Source organism: Crotalus tigris, unplaced genomic scaffold, assembly GCF_016545835.1.
Source record: "Crotalus tigris isolate CLP2741 ecotype Arizona unplaced genomic scaffold, ASM1654583v1 scf7180000017638.2057652, whole genome shotgun sequence".
NCBI lineage: Eukaryota > Metazoa > Chordata > Lepidosauria > Squamata > Viperidae > Crotalus > Crotalus tigris.
In genome coordinates, this window is record NW_024096531.1 from 1,293,387 (window position 1) to 1,314,581 (window position 21,195).

The window sequence follows — 21,195 nt, forward strand, 5'->3', positions numbered from 1 at the left end:
CTTTCGCGGTGGGTTCCCGCCTCCTGTCATTGAGCGCTTTAGCCAAAAGGTCTCGCTAACTTGAGAAAGAGAAGGATTAAGGCCTAGCGAGGGAAAAGGCATCCTCGCCTGCAAATCCCCAGGCAAAGAGCTTGTTATCCTCTGCCCGGGTGAGGCTCTCCGTAATCATCATTCCCCAGCAAGCAAGAAAAATGTTAATAGGTCTGTCACTAGCAATAGGGAGCCGGGAACGAGTCGACGATTGTGGCAGGGCGCGGGGGGGAGGGAAGGGGGCAATTTAAGCGCGCCGAGAGGGAAGGAAACGAAAGCAGCCAATTTGTAGAACCTGCGCCTCGTCAGGGCCGCTCGGGGCTTCCACGTTTGGTTTCTGATTGGGAAGGGGGGAATATACAAGAAGGCCGTTGAAGAGGGGCGGGGGGAGGAGCGGCCCGGGGCTGGGGTCAGGAGAACAATCGGGAGAGCAGTGGCGGGAGGAAGGGAGTGGGTGAGACAAAGGCCACCCCAGGATGGACGGGCAACCCTCCTTTCCTCTTTGGAGGAGGATACTCCAGCTGTAAAGAAAAGGAAATCCTAGGCGAGGTCTCGGCTGATGCCTTCTGCATCAGGAACTGGCACACCTCTTTGCTTCGGTCGAGACATCCCGGAAGCCAGGTCCCTCCGGACTCGGGGAGGCCATCTCCGGTGACGGGGCGGGAGGCGAAGGCTGCCGGGCGGAAGAAGGGCGGCGGGGCGCAGTTAGGTGCGGTGGGATCAATCAAAGGGGCTAGGCTTTCCCGCTCCCAAACGCCCAAATCTTGGGACGCCTCTGGCTCGCTTGCGCTCTTCCCCCCCCCCCCCGACAGCGTTTATCAACCCGCTTGACGTCAGAAGAAACCGTGGAGATCTCCCGGAGAAAAGCCTAAAAAGCTCCTGCTCGGGCAGCGCATACCTGACTGGTGGGCTCTCGGACAGGAGCAGGCGGGGCCAGACGGTGCTGGGCCACGAGGGAGAGCTAGAGGGAAGGGCCTCCCGAGCGCCCACCCGCCGGCTTCTCACGCAGGGCTCCGCGAGCGGAGGCTACATGGATCCCGGGAGTAGTGCCAGAGCTGTCTGAGCGGAGGCAAACCAAGCTTTTCTTGGCTGGGATAAATACAGTGAGCGAACAAGAAGATCGAGGCACCCGGTAAGCACTTCTCGGGCGGGCGCGGGCGCAAGGAACGGACTGCAGAGAGAACTGCGGGATTCACATTTTGCGCCCGCTGCAGCCTCCGGGGAACTTTGATTTCTCCATTAGTTGTTTGGGGATATTGGGAACAGCTCTCGCTTCCCCCCGCGCCCCGCCCGATCCCACTCCTTGTATCCCCTCCCTACTTAAGCTCCCTCTCCTAACCCCAGAGGGCAGTGCTCGAACCCCACTGGCTTATGGGGTGAGGGGACTTGGGGGGGGGTGGACTGGTTTTGTCTTGTCTTCCTGTCATATTTCAAGAGGGTCTCCGCGGCTAGAACTAGAGGGATTCTCCTCTAGTCCCTTCGAGCGGAGTTGCTCAGCGCCCCGTCTAGTCGCGCCAGAACTTGGCAACTTCCTCCCCCGTGGGGAGAGCTACGGATCGGTCCGCATGCCGCCCTCCGCTCCCTTCCCTGCCTCAGCACTTTTTCCCCACTCAAGAGTCGCCGTCGTCCCCGCGGCTTTCCTAATTGCAGCCTGGGCTTAGCCTTGAAGTTGCAAGTCCTTGACATTTTTTTATACCTTGTATAAATTCTCGGAGGTTCCTGGGCTTCGTCAAAGCTGACAAATACACCCGAAAAAATATAATTCCAAGGGGGTTACCTCATTTTGCATAAGGCAAAGCCTGAAATCAAACCAGAACGCTTTTGCTTAGGGGAGACTCTCGATGGGGCTGTCTAGCGTCAAGGTTGTGAAGAACAATTTTATTCCCTGCTGCTCCCGCTGGATCAGCATGACAAGGAACACGCTGGGATATCGCTAATAAATGTTATATTTTTATGGATTCGGTTTTCTTGTATGGCAGCAGCTACTTGATCTTGGAGTATGGGGTTATGTATATTTATAACACACATTCAAGCATTTCGCAGTTGGAGAAGTCTAATTTAATCTATTATTTTACAGGTGTATTTTTGTAAAAGTTATGAGAATCGAAATGCTTTTCTTGCAGACAGCTATTTTTTTCTGCCAGACTTCGATAGTTTGCCAAAAATCTGTTGATTTTTATAAGCCAAATAAAACATAACATGTATTAACCCCAAATGGAAATAAAGAAGGAATTTCAACCCTTGCGAAGACAATGTTAATGAGAAATTAATCTTTGTTTACTTAAAAGGAACGTCATTTTAATAAAAAAAAATACAAAGGCTCAGGCAAACTTAAAAGTTAATTAAAAGTATTTATTGATATGGAGGAAATCAAACTTTCCTTAAATTAAAAGTCTAAATAGAAATTTTGGTATTAATAAGAATAGGAACAAAATGATTCCAGAATACAGAGTTTAAAAGTAATTGCTGTCCTGTTAAAATACTGTTCTTTATAATCTAAATTCCTCATTAGTTTGTTTTTTTGGATTCTACATATAGTTTAAGAGAGAATACTTAGATTTAAGCAGATTTACATTTAAATCATTCCCTTTAACTTAAAACATACACATGTTGATAGTACATCTTGGCATTATTTCGATGGATCCATATTTGTTTGTTTAGTGGTAGAGTTTTACTTGGAAGTAAATCCCATTTCTATCAAGGGTTCTTGCTTTTTAACAAACATATGTTTCAAATTGGAGTGCCAATCCCACAATCAGTTTAAATCCAAACAAAACTCTGGCTTAAATGGACTGTGGATTTGAAATACTTCTTTCCTTGAAATAAAACAAGTACACCAGCAATTATTGTAGACAATCAACAATTGACATGTTTCTTTGGAATATGACAGTTTGCTCTCCACCTCACTCCAAAAAGCTGTATATCTCAATGTGTGCACTTCTGTGTCACGGTTCTCAGTCTGTTCATGTTGATCTGAAAATATCACATATCCCGACAATTTATGATATTAATCTTTATATTGGAAGAAGGGGAACACTTTCATATCAACGCACTGAGGCATATAATTTTTCCAATACTGATTATAAGACGAACTAGAATCTGCTATTGTAATACTAGGTTTTTTTCTGCCAACTGCCTGCCTTTGGCATTATGTAGTATTTAGAGTTTTTAGTTTCAGTTGTTTGCTTTTGCTTTATTTTCTATTTTCTGACTATCCGCTCAGAATTACTCCATTAGGTTCCTGTAGTCTGCAAGTTTTCTGGAAAGCTGTCCCTAACTCCCGCTCCATTAATACTCCCATTAAGTAATAGTCCTGGGAGAAATTCCCGAGTTTTCTACTCTTTTGGACATAAGGTTGACAAATAATTGAAAGTGAGAAACCCATTATTAGTTGCAGGTAGTATTGATATCACAGGCCTACTCCAAATAAAGCGAGCATAGGTCTGCATACTTGCTAGTGCCAGTGGGGGATTTCCATGTGACAGATTTAAAAGGAGTTGCTGGTTAAGAAGAGACTTGCCACAGCCATTTTAAAACAGGATATCGGCCTCCCGTTTCACTAGCAGCACTGGGTCTCCTTACCAGATAAATCTTGGGCAAGAACCCTTCCACGTCCCGTTCCACGCCTTCCGCCAAATCGAACTGAACCCGATAGACGTCATTGGGACAACCAGCCGTTTTATGTTTAGGACAGCTGGACCAGCTCGCTCATAGCTGCGCTGGGGATGATTGGCTCGCGCTATAAATCTTAAGTGAGCAAATGGCCCAAGAAGGAGTTAAATTCAGCAATAAAAATGGAGAGTGTTTTTTTTTCCCCAATCTTACTTTAATGTTGGCCTTTTCGGGGTATTTCAGTTAAAATGGTGTATATATATTATTTCTGGCAAAACAAACCCTATAAAATAATTATTTATTCACGGTGTGTTTTGTTGTTCACAGAGCTTGTGCTATGGAGCTCGGTCGGTCCAAAAGTATCCCACCCTATGCGGATTTAGGTAAGATGGGGTATTTTTCGCAATTGGGCGGAGTGGGGCAAAGGGGTTTCGGAGTATGAGATCCGCGATTGTTTTCGTAGCCTAAGAAAGGCCGAGAAAGCTCAGACGTGATTCAGATCCGTTGCTTATATTTGCTTCCAGTCTGCCCCGGGTCCTGCTCCCCTCCCCAGTCCGTTAGCGAGTGACTACCTGTATTAAGATCAAGCAGTTTTGACAGTGCAGCCACGGAAACGGGAGGGACAAAAGCAACCCTAGTTTTGATCACGATTCCGGCTCTGGGGCGGTTGCTTCCGTGGCTGAAGACACCCAGAGCCGAGTGACCCACCAGGTCCGATGACTCCGGGTCAGGCGATCTGAAAAGGGCTTTTTTTGTCTCAAGGGAAATGCGTGTTAGCTGGGACCTACCGGTGGTGCGAGCCGGTTTGCGGCGCCTTCTGGGGAGGGTGATCTTTCCTGGGACTGCCGCGGCATGAAGTTTCCAGCCTTGCCCGCCGCGAAGGGCGAAATCCGGCGGAGTCCCGAATCAAATTGGTTAGCGGAAACGCCCACTGGACTGCCGCGGAGTTGGGGTTAATTAAGCCGATTTCCTCGCTAAATCGCCTAAGCTCAGTTGCCCTGTGACCGAACTACCAGAGCTGGATTGTGTTTGTGCTTGTTTTTCGTTTCAATGACCGTTTTCTTTAAGGCGACGTTTTTATTCGGAGGTCATAACAGCTGAAGTGTGCGGGGGGAAAGTCTTATCATTGACCTTTATGAGTTCTTGCCTTGAGTTTTCTCCCCCCCCCCGATCAGAAACTTCGATTTCTCTGCTCATTTTTATTTAACGTCTTAGCCTTCCCTCCTCTCCCCCAAAACTGAGCCAGTTCCCGACGAAGCTTACTTATTTTATTTGCTTGGGTTAGGAAATACGCTGGCTGTCCCAAGCCTCGAACTTACTCTGAGCATATTAAAAACACTGGGCATTATTATAAGACTTCAGCTGTTCAGGAAATGTTAAGAGGGAACAATTCTTCCCCACTCCCACCCAACTCAAAATATGCCAACAATTAAGAGGCTGCTTGAATTAAGCATGCCCAAGGAGGAGGGAGGGGAGGGGAGGGAGAAAGCGTGGAGATGGTGGAGGGGAGGCAGAGATAGATCCAGAGGGGAAATATAATCCCTGGAGGTCCTGCCGCCTCTCTTTTCAGCTTGGGAAAGGGCCCTAACGAAAAGGAAAGGCTGGCTCTTCGGCCTTTGATTACACTGGATCAGAGAGAGGCTGTTAATTCAACACATACCCCCCACGCCCACAAAGGGACTCCAAGTTCAGAGATGCCCCGGGTAACCTGAGCAGCCGACTTAACAAACTCTCTGCCTCCTTTTCTCCATGCATGCCATTAATCTAAAAGGCATGTTCTCCGTGGGGGAAAGCCACGAATCCTCCAGGGCTCCCGATCCTGCTGCCCTTCTTCCCCGCTCTCCTTCCCACCCCTTCGCTCTAGAAGCCCTTCTCCTCTGCAGATCAAGAATAGCTCTAGATCAGCCAAGGATCGCTGTTGGCCCCGGAGTGGTGGATGGGAAATTGCCTCTGGAGCCAAGGCAAGAACTACATTGGGTTCGATTTCATTTGCACGGAATTAACATTAAATGTGGTTCACGGGATTACTTTCTCATGTATGCAATTATTTCTTCCCTCGGCTCCATTACAGATTGCATGGTCCCAAATCTGGGAGGTCCCTGGGAGCCATGCCCAAAATAGACCAATGAAGCTGTTCTGGGCAAGCAGGTTGGCTGCTGTGGCCCTAATGGATGATATGGTGGCTGTGCTTTTCCTTGAAGACTGGTTGGTATCTTTTAGCGAAGCACTTGGTTTCCGTGGAATCGGACTCTGTAACAGGGGCAAGTCTAGACCCAAAAGGGTAGCTTCGTAATCCAGAACTGAATTTCTAAGCAGGTTAAAACAAGGTTTGTCATCAATTGGTGTCCTCCAAGGGAAGGTTTGATCTTACCTTCCAATGAGTGAAAAAGTGCCCTTTGCTTTCCTTCTGATAACCATTCTTAACTGACTGCATTTCCATGTCAGCAATTTATAGTATCACCCTAGCATTGTTCTGGCAACGAATCGCTGATGTCTTCTGCTTAATACTCCATCTTAGCTAGGTGTCCCATTAAAAGAAGGGGGTTCGGGTTTATAGTATTAATTCTATTTGAGATCATTTCCAAATTTTCCAAGATGGAGGTGGAAAGCTGCCACGACTAGACTGTTTGCCCATATTTAAATTTTGGACTTTTCTTTGAAGCAATCTCTAGTCTACTGAATGGTAGATGATTGTACCAAATCAGCCTATGGCACCCCGATATCTCTATCTATACAGTTGCTGCTGTTGCTGCCTTCTAGATGTTTTGAACTTCAACTCCTTTCATGCTCAGCCAACCTAGCTGGTGGGCATGTTGGGAACTAATGCCTATCCCAAGAATTCCCAAGTTCATGAAATGGGCTACACGCAATTGTTCTTCTGAATTTCAGACCGGATTCAGGAATATTTTCCCAGCTCACCAAAGAAATTTCAGGAACTGGACATTCTGATTAGCCAAGTCTCCTGTTGCTAAGTCTTGCCGGGACAAGATCACCCCTTAGATGTTTTCTCACCTTCTCTTTGTTTTCTGCCTTTAAAAAAAGCGAAGGAGCGATCCAGGCCTTTGTGTATCTCTTCCCCGAGAAACCTTTCGGTCTGGCTCCAAATCTGCCAGCCGCCACTCAATAGCCTGCCTTCGGGTTTCAGGAAGGAGGGTCCCCGTCCCCCCACACCCGGCGGAGCGCTCTGGAAATGGCCCGCAGCGACCCTAGGCTGCTCATAGCTGTTTAGACTCCCAGTAGAACCTGACCGTTGAAAAGGTAAAGGTGTCGCTGGTTGCCTTCTTTTGAAGCGATTTTCTGCTTGCTTGCTTGCTTGCTAGCTAGCTTGCTTGTTTGCTTGCTTGCTTGCTTGTTTTGGGACTTCCTGGCCTAGCCAGGTGGTCCCTATCCAAGGGCCGCCTCCGCTGAGTGACTGAGATCACCCAAGAGATCTCCCTGGCTTGAAGTGAAGGCGGATCAGCACAGCCGGCCGTTTGTCCTTCGAAAATAAGCTTTGGGGTGTTATTTGTCTGTGTCACAAACACACACACACAAAAAACCCTTAAGCTTCCCATTTTTTAGCCCTTGCTCTTTTGCCCCCAGACTTTGTTCGGGGGCTGCGAGTATATTATTAAAAATCTCTCTCCCCTTCCTCCCCCCACTCCCACCCTTCCGCCGTCCCTTCGGAGCAGACTTAAACGGAAGACCCGACGTGCTTGAGGTTCCTCCTCTTTCCAGCCAGGCTTCCTCCCACTTTCCTTGATATTCCTGCAGGAGGGAAGTGGGGGGGGGGGAAGCTCCCGGCTTGTGGTGCCGGGGGTGCCGAAGGCCTCTGACCGGGTCGAAAGCGGGAAGGTTAGGAAGGTGCTCTTATTAGGCCCATTCTGTTGCTGATCTGACTCTCTTTGAGACGGTCCGGGGCCAGCAATGCCACCTGAACCGCTGAGTCGGCCGGAGGAGGCTCTCTTTCCCCTCCCTCTCCCCCTCTCCTCTAAAAGGCAGGGGCTTCCAAGCAAGGCCGCGGCTTCGCCGGTGGGGGGGGGCAGGGAAGCAAACTCCAGGCCGGGAAAAAGCGCTGCCCAGCCGCCAGTCAGATCCAGAGATCCCGGCGCTCCCACGAGAAGGCCGGCACTGAGGCGAGTCGCCGCGGTTGCCCCCCCCCCTCCCGCCTCTTCTTTCCCCGGCTGATGTTGCCCAGCCGTGCCGAGCAGGCTCCCCAGCGAGCGCGGACCACCGCGGGTTGCAAGCGCTGCAGCTGAGGGGGGAAAGCAGGCCAAAGTCGGTCAGAAGGAGCCCTGGCTCCGGAATCACCAGCGCTGCTTTTCTGGCAAGCGGCTTGGACGGAGAGCCGCCAAGGATCACTTTCGGGGCCGGTCGCCCTGGGCCTACTGCGGCTCTTCCGCTTGGCTCTCCCCGGCACGCCTGGAAGGGGAAGGCTGCCGAAACAGGCCTGGCTGCCTGCCGGCCTGGCGGCCCTGACGGCGGTCGCTTGGACGGGACCACCCCCCCCCTCCAGCTCCCCGCCGTCTCGCTGGCCGAGGTCCGCGGGCCGGGGCGGGGCGGGGCGGTGAGGTTGAGCCGCCCGGGGAGGACCCGGGCTCCGAGCGCCCCGGCCACCCGCGCCGAGCGGGCTGCGTGCCCAAAGCAGTGTTTCCCAAACTTGACAATTTTAAGGCATGAGGACTTCAACTCCCAGAATTCCACAGCCAGCAACGCTGGCTGTGGAATTCTGGGAGTTGAAGTCCTCATGCCTTAAAATTGTCAAGTTTGGGAAACACTGCCCTGAGGAGACTCGCCGCGAAGCGGATTTTTAGGCCCGCGGGTTGCCTTTCTCCCGCCCATCCCACCCGAACGCCTCCTTTGCGGATCTGCTCCCCGGGGGACCGCCGGAGAGAACAGGAAGACTGGGGCTGGTTCAAGGGGGCAGCTTGAAGAGAGGAAGGGGGCCGCTTTCTCTTTTGCGCCCCGCCGGGCGCGCAGACCGCAGAGGCGGCGCGCTTTCGCCCTTCAGACGCGGAGTCGCCACTTGGCAAAGGCCGCTTTTCCTCTTCGTTCGACGGAGTCAGGTGGATCTTTTGCTTTGATTTCCCCCCCCCCCCCACGGGGCTGCCTTGAGTTTCAGAGGCCCGTTTTGAGTTGGTCTGCGCGGGCGAGGGTGTGCAAACTACAGCTGCAGTGCCTTTAATCGATTTTATTAAGAGTGTACCCTATCTATCAAAGTAAAGATGGATGGAGCATCCGCGAATTCTGCTAATGTTGCAGAATTCACACACACACACACACACACACACACACACACATTCGTACCTTATGATAAGCTATAGCAGAAGCGTGCAAGTTGTGGATACGTAGATAATGGAAGCAAGGATGGTTTGCAGAAGGCATGGAGAGGAATTGGGATGGGTAGATACTGATTTTAGCTACGTTTCCTTTTTCTAGCCCTTTAATTCGTCTGGTTTTTGTTTTGTCTTTAACTCCAAAGGTTGTTTACCCCCAAAGGAATACCATGGTGGGCATGTATGTATGTACTGCACGCAGAATTCTAAACAAATTTTGAATAACCGAGTAAAACTATCCAAAGCAATGAATTCTCATTCCATGCCTTTAACCCAATTGGAATTTTATAGATTTAAATATCAATACTGTGAATATATCTATATTCCCGAAGATAAACATGGATACTGTGGAAGGGTTTCTCACTTTCCCCAGAGATTAAGACATCGAGTGATTACATGTGGTTATATAAAATAGACATGAAAATCCTAGGGGGAAAGATGTTAAGAATGACCTCAATAAATCCACTAATAATGAAAGAAGTGCAATGCAATCCTAAACAAATTTACAAGGAAGCAAACCACCCGCCTCTTGCATTCAAGAGGACCTTTGTCTGAATGCTATGATACATACCATGCTAAGATACATATCAACCTCTCCCATTAAAGAAATGGAACGGGGCAGTGGATCAGTTCCAACTTTTACATGTGGGTGTAAACTCTGCTATGCTTTTGTTCAAGACTTCGTAAAATATATTACTGTGATCTCGAAAAACATAGTGTTTTGAGGTCTTTTACTGTAAAAAAAATTAGATCCCAGTTATAACTGGAGCTACTATCTCAAACATTCAGAAGAATGTCAATTCTAGATTCTAGACCAATGTAAGTGCCATTAAATTGGGGGAGGATAAGGCCTATTAATTTTGAATTTAAGGCCAGGGTCAGAAAATTTTCCCTCTTCTTTTTCTTGAATTTCCACTGCTACGACTATGGTAGTAAGATAGTTGGGGCAGGGTCCATTTTAATTGCAGACTTGCTCATTCGTTTTTCTGGTGGAATGTTGTGAAAGGCAACATTGACAACACTGAATAACCAACAGGCATCTTCTACAACATGTTGTGCTCCTGATGTTTGGAACTACCACAACAGTTTTCCCAACAAGCAAAGCTATGATGTTATATTCCGGGAAGATATCATTTTGGGAGAAGCTGAATTAAAGTTTAAGAAAAGCTCTTAAGAGTGAAGGACTGGCATGTAGATTTTTGTCAGTTCTTGGGTATTTTTTTCCCCTTTTACTGCATTTTTCCTTCTCTCCCCAGCCTCCGCCTTCTTAGCTTCACCCTTGAAGAAAGTATTGTGCATTCATTAAGCCAATGACTATCCCATTGCGGATTTTTAGATAGAACTTATCTTTTCTCCACCAGATAGAAAATAGCCATTGTTCTTTTCTTGTTGTCTGCAAGAGGCTGATGGGCACATCGTCATTCTGTGCTGCATAGGGATTCATTGCCCTGTGATAAAATAGTTACATATTTCCCATAGAAATCCTGGTGTCACTTTGTGTCGGCAAAAGGCACACAAAGGAGTCCAGCTCAGGGGCCTAACATAGAGGGGGGAGCAAACCTTCCTTCCATGATAAGAAGTCAAAGCCGTTTCTCATAGCTTCTTGGATGCCCTTTACTCTAGACCAGCCTTGCTCAAGCTGGCGCCTTTCAGTTATCTTGGATTACAACTCCCATAGTCCGCCAACCAGCAATTACTGTGTGCTGGCTGGGGCACAGGGGGAATTGCAGGTTTGTACATCTCAAGGGCACCAGGTTGGGAAAAGCCATTATCCAAAATGGACCAAGGAGAAGATAACAAAATAACAAAATAACACTTGGCAAAGTTGCAGCTGGGGGCATTTTTAAAGAGACTTTCACTTGTGTGGAGTAAAATCTTCAAGTTTGCACCAAACCTTTTTCCCTCCAAGCCAGATCAACTTCATCATCAACTTGGGTGTTGATATATCTGCATGACAGCAGGGACCGTGTCATTCCTTCAGTGGCTGGCCTACTGGCCCTTACAAAAGAGCCTCCTCTATCCCATCCAGTTAAGACTTTTTCCTTCTAGAGACCATGCCTCCCTACGGAGCAAAAACACAAAAAAATAAAAATAAAAAACCCTAGAGTGACTTTTAAATTCCTTCAAAAAGAGGAAATACAGAAACTATCATCTCGGAAGAGAGTCAATCACTTTATTTTAATTAGCAGTTTATTATAATAGGCTTCTCTTTGGCATTTGTTAGGAAATGGTATCGTTTACAAGTTAATCATTCTCTGTAATTTATCGTGAAATGTGAGCTTCTATAGCATTAATAAACCTGCACAAAATCAGCCCAGGCGGGGAGTCTAGTGGTGCCCTACCAGGGAAGTGAATTGTGTAGGATGGTCATTTTCTTCCAAAGATGCAAATACAGATAAGCGCAAGGATAACATATGTTTGCAACAACCCTGCTGGTTTTAAGCCTTTTGCTCTCCAGACTCCCACAACTGGTATGCATGCATAAAAGATAGAAACGTTGCATCAGAGTTGTTTTTTTTCTTTCTCTTTTTAAGACTGATACTAGATTAAGAAGTTAGATTTGCAACACGATTCATCTCCTCTGTGTTTGTGGGAACATATGGTTTTTATCTGGATCAGTCTATTTGAGTGCTCATCCAGGCCCATTTTTGTTCCCATGCAATGATAGACATTTCAGATGGGCTTCTTGTATTTTAACTTCGCTTCCTGAAGGGAAGTGCTAATGTAGGTTTCTTTTACTGAAGATCTACCAGGTCCATACTGGTTTAACTTGTTGTTTTTAATGGCGAGGTGCCCAAGTCAAGCAATTGCATTTAAAAGTTTGGTGGATTTTCTCTGCTCGCTATTAATCTATTAATGCAAATATTCTGTAGTTTCTAAATGTTTGTTAAGGTTTAATTGAATGTAATAATTTAGTTACTTTAAATTCAGATTTCAGTTTGAGCTGCCCATATATAAAGGATCCACTATTCGTTCTTTGTAAATGTCCTGTATTTTATAGATTATAGAATATTTATACTTTATCATCTTTATGGATATGTAATTTGTAAAATGCCATAGATATATCACAATATTGTGAACATCAGTTAAGGGAAATTCTTTACTCATAAATAATTGCATGCAAATGTAACCAATTACCCTGAGTGAATATACTTAACATGGCAGCCTTCTGTAGAATATATTTCCAGTAAGCATATTGTAGGATCAGAAGAATATAAAATTTGTTTTATAAACTGTTTTATAAAATTGTTTTCTTGAGCAACATTTTTGAAATTGTCTACAGGCAAATTTCACTTCAGGCAATACAGGTTGTATAAGTCTCATAAAATCCCAATTTTAAAACTTGAGGTTTACAGAAATGCATGTTAATAATTTGGGTCAAGGGGGAAATACCTGCTATAAAATGGTCCGAGGTAATATTAATTGGGAAGTAAACACTTAAACAATCAGAATAATGGGGATTTTTCAATAGGGAGGCTATGGGTATTCCTTAAATGCAAACTAACCCCAGCGTTCCTTAAAAAGTATGGAATTGCACTGACCTTTGTATGGATCTAACCCACAAAGTAGTTAAAAGGGGCTGATAAATCCGTTTATGATCATTTGCACCATACTAAAGGTTGATACTGCAGCGCAAGTGTTCTAACTGAAGGGATGTCGGCATTAACTTGAGCAGGAAGATTCCTTGCTGAAGTTTGACATTTACACTTTTATCAAATCAGATTTTGTTGTTGTTGTTGTTAATTGCGAAGTCGTGTCCGACCCATCGCGACCCCATGGACAACGTTCCTCCAGGTCTTCCTGTCCTCTACCATCTTCTGGAGTCCATTTAAGTTCACACCTACTGCTTCAGTGACTCCATCCAGCCATCTCATTCTCTGTCGTCCCCTTCTTCTATTGCCCTCAGTCTTTCCCAGCATTAGGCCCTTCTCCAGTGAGTCCTTCCTTCTCATTAGGTGGCCAAAGTATTTGAGTTTCAACTTCAGGATCTGGCCTTCTAAAGAGCAGTCGGGGTTGATCTCTTATAGGACTGACCGGTTTGAACGCCTTGCAGTCCAAGGGACTCGCAGGAGTCTTCTCCAGCACCAAATCAGATTACAATTATTTATTTTGGCGGCAGTGATGATGATGAAGGAGAAGGGGGATGAGGACCGCTGGCTCTGTGCCTACCGTTAGTATCAAATTAATGCAGGATTTCCTTGGTTCTAGGTGCGTTCCCTGAAAGGCAGGAAAGCTACTTCCACCAACACACATTTCCGGGTGATCGAACCCGGCCCGGGCTGTTGATTTGAAAGTAATCTCGCGATCTCCAAACAGTAATCTCCCCCTCCTCGAAAAAAGCAAAAAATAATAATAATAATAATAACATTTTGCCCTATTGCCTTTTAGTCTACTACGTAAATTTATACAGGTTCGCTTATCTGTTTAAGACTCGCTAAGTTCGATCAGGTGACTTTTGAGCAGAAATGAACCAACCTCTGCGGAGCTAGCCTCTTTTCTTTGTTTAATGGAGCGGGAATCCAAGATTGAATCGGGACGGGACGGGTTGTGTGTGTTTGAAATACCTCCTGGATTTGTGTGCCTACATTAAAAGCTTTTAACGCAGTGTTTCTCAACCTTGACCATTTTAAGGCATGTGGACTTCAACTCCCAGAATTCCACAGCCAGCAACGCTGGCTGTGGAATTCTGGGAGTTGAAGTCCACATGCCTTAAAATGGTCAAGGTTGAGAAACACTGTTTTAACGGGAAAAGCGCGGCTTCCAAAACGCAGCCTTTCTTAAGAAGGAGATCTGGAAACCGGGCTCGGTCCTGGTGTTTATTCTGGGCGAAGGGGAGACATTGTGGAATTGGTCTTCAGGCCAACAAAGTCACCTTTGGCTTTTGGACCAATGGCAGCCTTGCAGGCCTCTCTTTTCCCCTCTCTCCCCCCACATCCTCCGGTAAGGCCGTTTAATCCACCTTTCCCAGGCCCCCGGCATCCTCAGTTGCGCTCCTCTCTGCAGCTTCCACCCGGCGCCCCTTCGAAGAAGCGTCCCGAGGACCGCGCGGCGCTTCCTCCGAGCTTTCTCTCTTCTGGCCCCGCCCCCAGCACTACCTGCCTTGGAACCAGGGTTCTGAACAAACCACCATCCGCCCTAGAGAGCAAAAGCAGGCGGGCAGGTAGGAAAAATTTTTCCCTTCCAAGCCGAAGGCGACCGACGGGCCAGGCAAAACCCTATTGGAGCTTTCCTATGGGTGGTCGTTTTATTGCTGGCCCTCCAGAATGGGGAGCCGGAGGGAGACGGGTGGAGGCGCGGAGGCTAGCGGGTGATGTCACGCTCCCGGTTAAATGACCCATCACAGGAACCCTCGGGGTCTCTCCTGGCAGATTCCGGGAAGAAGGAGGAGGGGGGAACTCCCCCATGCATGTGGGGTTCAAGCAGGCATCCTTTAATCATCCACGTTCCTCATTCTGTAAAGTTAATGCCAAAGTAAGATGAAGTAACCCAACCTGCGATCTTTGTTCTCTTCTGGTAAAAGGCGTCGTGGGGGGCGGTGGGGGGGGGCTCGGCGTTCTTCATAAGACGAAAATAATAAGTGGTTTGCTAGCGTCATTTACGAATCAAACTAATCGGTCTGGTTCCTTTCAATCAGCCTTCCCCCCCCCCCCCATGTAGCCCTACGTTCTAAATTTTAGAATTCTCAACCAGTACGTTGGCTGGGGATTTTGGGAACTAAAATCCAGCATTATATATTGAGGAAAACTTTTTTTTTAAATCTACACCCACTGTACAAACATAGTGACTAACATGGGGGGGGGTACCATCCCCAATTATGCAAAGCCACTTGGCTCTTGCAACGAGCGATAACTGTTTGCAAGCCAGTTGGTCCAACCTTCTCTCTAAATAATTGGGATATTTCCTTTTTGATTGATTCATTGATTGATTGATTGATTTGACTGATTGATTTTGGTGCCCTCGAGTTGACTCCTAGTAACTGTGTTGACTAGTCCTTGCAGTTCTGCATATAAAATTGTTCTAAACTCTATAACTTCATCAGAGGGATCCAATATATTAAAAAGGGAGAGATGGTGCAGATATTAAATGTAAAGATAACATACAGAGTTCTTTTCTTTCAGCAGATCCATGGAACTGCAGGTACACAGAAATGTAAGAAGTGAGGTGGCTTGCTTCTCAAGGATGCACTCATAGACCATCTTCAGGATGAAATGAGGTTGAGGAATGTAGGAATGTGGGAAAAACAAAGAGCCCAACTGGATAACTGGGTTAAAGTGCAACCCATCTCTTCCAAAAGCACTAAACCCATATCTCTATGGAGCTCCACATAAAACTTAACCAATGTTTTGAAAAGCACTGTTCAGGCATGGCATTGCTTCAGATGCCACTTCTGAAGCCAAGCCAGAATGTTCATAGCAGAAATTGTATTGGGAGAAGAGAGAAAATGCTACTTTAAAACAGGAAGAGCGAAAGACACATTTCAGTTACCACTGCTGTAAATTGGGGATGAGACAAAGGCAATGCCATGAGGGTATGCCACATTAAAACATTGCCGCAACCTCTTAATGCTACAGGTAGAGAATGTGCTTGGAAGGAGAGAAGGGATGTTGATTGCGTTGACAATTAGAAGTCCTACTTCTGCAGAGCGTACTCAGTGAAAATTGCTACTGACTAAATGACTGCGGTGGTTTTGTTGTTTAGCTTGGAACATTTCTCCAAGCCACAAACCTGAGGCTCCATTGGGAGACTGGATCTATCTGTGTATGTACATGTGTGTGTGCGCGCACACGCGCATGTGGGCTAACAGTGGAAAATCCTGCATAACTTTGGACAATTGCAAAAGGAGGGAAAGGGAGTGCTGCCGCTAGCGCTAGACCGTTGCTCTTTCAGTACACAGTAGCAGTAGCAGTAATACCCAAACAACAACAAAAAACATAATATAATGCACATAGTAAAAAGGCAGTGTTCATGCTTGAGCTACTTTGCAATTAACAAAACACAAATATTACAGGCTACAGTTACAAACTTAGCAGCAGCAAGAGTTATTTCGGGGAATCTTTAGGCACCGAAAGAAGCCGCGCATAGAATTCATTCTGTCTATCTGGGAAATGAACTAAAAAGAAGTGTTAGAAGTGCCTTACAAATATCCCGGTAAAAATTACCATAAAGCCAAACATGAGCACCTGATTCAATATCGCCTCTGCCCTTGAAAAAGAGGATAGCCGATGGATCGATTTAGAAGGCATCAAGGGGAGAAGCAAAGGCTAGGTACCAACGCAGAAACCCATTCGGGGCACAGTTGTCTGAACCATTCTGGTGGTGTAGCCTCTAAATGGAACTAGCTAGCAAGATCTCAAGTTTCATGCTAAGGTGTGATTCCATCTCCCTTGACTACCCAGCATCCTATTACGGTGGGGAAATAGACAAGAAAGGTCAATAAAGGGAAAACAAGGACAAATCTTTTTCCCACCTGAGCAAAGTGTTGTCCATCTTACAGTAATGAGAGCATAATAAAGCTATGGCACCTTTGTGCAATTTTATCTCAGCCCCAACTACATCTCTGTACTTTCTGTACTTACACTTTGAGACTTTGTTCTTCTAATTTTGCATATAGGATTATTGGGATTTATCTGCTAATTCTCATTGATCCTAATTTTAATAAGCAGCTTTTGCAAACTTATTCTTCCTTGAGCAGATAGCCTTATCAGGAAATCTAGAGAATCCCTACAAAGAGTTACACTGAACAGACCATATCTGGTCTATCTTCTAATATTAATCCTGAGATCCTGTTTAGGCTAAATCAGAGAGGTTGGTAGCCTCCCCAGAGAAGGAGGCAACTAAAGCAAACATGAACAATGAAGGACTTTCCTATCTTTTCTCCCACGCTTCCTTTGATCTTCATTCTAGCTTGCCCCCATGGTCATTGGGCCATTCATGGATCCTTGTAAAGCATAATGCTCCAAATGTTGCATCCCTCCACCTCTCCTAAAATGGTCAGCCATTATTAGGTTTAAAGAATCAGAATTGATTTTCATGAGAATGAGATTCCTTTATCTTTACAGTGTAAAAATATAATTATTTTTTTTCTCATCTTTTAATGATTGTCAAAAATTGACGACAGCTTTTTGATCAAGTGGTAGAAGAGATTAAAGTAATTGTAAATATGTAAACATGCTAAATTGGTTTACATTGAGTCACATCAATAACTAATCACACCCAGTACTTCAGCTCCAGCTTTCCCTTACCTAGAAGCTCCAGCAGATTGGACTTAAAGCCACCATTGGCCATGCTGGATGAAAGTTGAAGCCTACCACATTGTGCTGGACATAAAGTCAGAGGAAGCAGGCCTATTCTGGCTTTTCCAATTGTGTCATCCAAGATCTGTTTTTACCTGGAATATACTTATAGCTTTGGAGTTCACTTGAACTTTTTGTCGTGCTGAATGGCAGAGACACCAGAGAGAAATGCTTTACACATGTTGAGGAAGCCAAATGTGCAATAGTCCATAGTTCAAGAAGTGCAACTTTTTCATAACACTCAACAACTTTTTCTCTTTTTGTTTCCCCCATTATTGCTAACAATCCCTCCCCCCATTGTGTAACATCCAAAATGACAAAGAGTTCCTCTAACTTCCATGATGTTCTTCTTGTAATATAAGAAATATATTACAAAGGAACCGTGGTGGCCCAGTGGTTAGAATGCAGCACTGCAGGCTACTTCTGCTGACTGCCGACTGCCAGCAGTTTGGCAGTTTGAATCTGATCAGCCCAAGGTTGATTCAGCCTTCTATTCTTCCCAGGTCAGTAAAATGAGGACCCAGATTGTTGGGGGGGGGCATATGCTGACTCTGTAAACTACTTAGAGAGGGCTGTGAAGCACTGTGAAGCGGTATAGAGGTCTAAATGTTATTGCTATTGCTATATTAACTACCATTACTTGTGAATAATTACTGAGAGAGGCATTTCATCCTTCTTCTTCCAGATATCTCGGTAGTATTGATCTTCTCCCCACCAAAAATAATTCCAGGCAGTCCTGCAGACCACACTAGTAGCTGAGGAAATCTTCAATAGTTAGGCCCTTTGTTTTATTTCACTAAAACAATCTTTCCTCTTCAAAAACAAAACAAAACAACCCCATACATTCAGGCTGCGGACTTGAATTACAAGTATTGTAAAGTAAAGCTCACTGCGCTCAGTGCCATTTGCTCTTAAATAAACCTCTTCAGGCTTATTTTGATTGCAAAAAGGCCTGAACTGATACTCGACACTAACATAGTATGTTGTTTCACTTAAAAAAAAAATGCTTCCCTTTCTTTTTCCTTGGTGCTCTGATAATAAGGATTCTTGTCTCCAAGACTGAACTTCAAAGTCAGTTTCACAGTGGCCACAAGAAATGTCTTTATTTCAAATCAGGTCTGAATGAAAGCTCCTCCAATCATGACTATTTCTTAATCGGTTACGCTGCAGATACATTGACCCAGCATACCCATCTTCTGCAATAAGCATAATGCATTCACTGAAAACCATTAGATAAGCCCTGGTTGAAGAGCCTGTATTGTATCGAAATCCACTTCTGTGTGTAAACAGGATAGTCCCTGATCCTCCCCTTTGACTCCGTGCTTGGGTGAAGTTTAGTATTGAGAGTTAACAAAACTTTTTGAAAAAGCAAATCCAGAATCGACTGCTCAGTCCTGCTCTCATGTACATCCAGATGAACCCTTTCTTACTTGGCAGCCAGACCTGAGTGGCAAACTAACATAAGGCGGTTGCTACGTCCTCCTACACCACCCTGGCTTTAGATGGAGTCAATCTTTCCACCTGGCTCTTTCGATCTCTGGACTGGAACCTTCTCAAAGCCCTTTCCTTCTTTCTGGTCATCCCCAGCAGTCCCTATTGCCTTCTCCTTGGCTCACCTTCTCCCTGGCTCCACCTTTCCTCTCACCTTCATCCTGGCTGCCACTTGGCCCTGAGATCTGCTTCTCCACAAACGAACAGGTGAACCAGGCCAGTTTTGCAGCCTGGAGTTGAAAGGACCAGCTTGACTGGAGCCCTTCTCAAAGGGAGCCCTGAGGATTGCAGCCCCATGCTTCTTGGAAGGGCCATGCTTAGAACTGGCATTTATTTTCTGTTCTGACTGGAAAACACGGTGAGTGAAAAATAAGAAGAATTGACGTTCCTTTTTTTCCAAAGTGGGAGGGGAGGGCAAGACAGCAAAAGAGTCGCCCTCAAAGCTGTAACCCGGAGATAGGAAGTTTGTCTCTCCAGGATAGCAGCCCCTGGGAAGTAGTTTCAACAATAGCAGCAGGCTCACCAGGTTTGTTTTCCCTGCTGGTTAAGTTGGCATAGAAAGGGCACACACTGAACCTGCTTAGGGGCATTTTTGTTATTTTGCCATTCGGCCTGATGCAAAAGCAAATGATAGAACCACAACTTGGCACAGGTGAATCCCAACAATGTCTCTTCCCAAGAGAGCCCCAGGCATTGCAACGGGACTTTCTCCAAGGCAGGAGATGCATGACTATGGCTTGAACCTGTGTTTACCGACCTGGAAGGCATTGGCCAACGCAAGCTGGAGAACATTTGTTTTCTAAAGGCCTTCCGACACGAGTGTTCGTGAAAAGAGCAAAGTGTTCGTGAAAAGAGCAGCGTTCTCTGAGGAGAGGAAGAGGAGAGAAAGTCTGTCTGAACGTTAGGCGAATGTCGAGCAAGATTGTAGTTGCGCTGCAAAACCTTGTCTGGCCTTTGTTTCCTGTTTCTAAAATCCAAGAAGCCTTTGGTGTCTTTTGCTGAATTCCCAAACGACATTCCAGAAAAGTTATTCAGTGTAGCAGTTAGAGCACCACAGGCTTAATTTGTGATACAGTTAGGCAACGGGTTTACCCTTCCCCCCACCTTCCTCTTTAAAAGCAAAAGGTTATTATTCCAGATATTTCTGAGGTTAACAAGGCAGCTATGTTGGAGGGGCTCTGCTTCATTTATTGAAAGGAGCCTGGACATATCCCAAAGACCAGCCCTGTCTGTTGGCACACAATGGAGCCAACGTAGGCTAGGTTCCTAACCCTCACTAGGTTCCTGAATTAATCCATCTTCTGGGTTTCCTCAATATGGTAAGCCATTCCCCAAAATAACACTTACAAAAGGAGCCGAGGTGGCACAGCAGTTAGAGTGCAATACTGCAGGCCACTTTAGCTGACTGTGTTCAGCAGGTCAGCCGGTTCAAATCTCACCGGCTCAAGGTTGACTCAGCCTTCCATCCTTCCGGGGTAGGTAAAATGAGGACCCAGATTGTTGGGGGCAATGTAAAATATGTATATATATATATACATTGCTTACTGGTGTACACCACTTAGAGAGTGCTTGCACTTAAAGCGGTATATAAGTCTCATAAATAAATAAATAAATAAACACTACCACCACCACCACCCCCCAAAAAAAAAAAAAACCCTAAAGAAGAATCCAACCCTAATCAAGCTTCATTGGTTGTATGAAAGCAGCCGCTGTAAAGCTGGGGTCTTTCCTGAAAGTTGTGCTAACCTTGTGTCCCAACCTTCAGCCTTTATTTGACATATTTTCCACTTATTACTTGGCCTGGGGGTAATAGAGGAGGCCGAATAAGACTAGTGTGAAATAACTGGACTCTGGGAGTTCGTTTAACTGAAACTGATGTCGTGGGATGGGTTGGTTTGTTGATTATTTGAGCACTTCGATCGTTTCTCCTCCTACCCCCCCCCCAGTGGTTTTCCTTGTCTCTGAGCTCAGCATAGGCAAATATTAGGCAGCAGTTAAAGTTCAGAGGTCACCTTTTGGAGCCTGAAGCTGAGATGGGGTGTGTGGGAGTGGAAGAGAGAGAGAGAGAGCACGGGAGAGAGCAGGAATAAGATCTCGCTCGTGGGGCCAGACCTGCCTACTGCTTTATCAGAAGGGCAAAGGTTTTGAACCCCACGCCCCCCCCCCGTTGCCTTGCCAGGTGGCGCTGCTGGAAGTGGGGATTGACCAGCATCTGAAGGGGCCTCGGGCTCCCCCTCCTCGGATGGATGGCTCTTTGCCCATCCAGCCCCGCAGCGCCGTTACGGAGGGTTCTGTTTCCCTCTGAGCCGAGCTCGACCCGTTTAAAGGGGCTGATTAGCTCGCTCAAAAAGTCTGGATTTGAATTGCTGGGCTTTAATGTGCGAGAATGACTGTCAGAAGAAATTGGTTGGGGGGAGGGGCTTGATGATTCCTTCCGTTGACCTGCTGGAGGG

General features: G+C 46.2%; 1 protein-coding gene across 1 annotated transcript in view; it reads left to right on the forward strand.

Annotated features, from left to right (window-relative positions):
• The first annotated feature begins 496 nt into the window (after positions 1 to 496).
• The window catches only part of PITX1 (paired like homeodomain 1), a 43,298-nt gene continuing 22,599 nt past the window's right edge, over positions 497 to 21,195 (forward strand). Inside the window, exons 1-2 of the mRNA XM_039334870.1 lie at positions 497 to 1,162; positions 3,970 to 4,025. Of these exons, the coding sequence (XP_039190804.1) occupies positions 3,980 to 4,025 (46 nt within the window). The 5' untranslated portion in view covers positions 497 to 1,162; positions 3,970 to 3,979. The remainder of the gene's footprint in view (positions 1,163 to 3,969; positions 4,026 to 21,195) is intronic.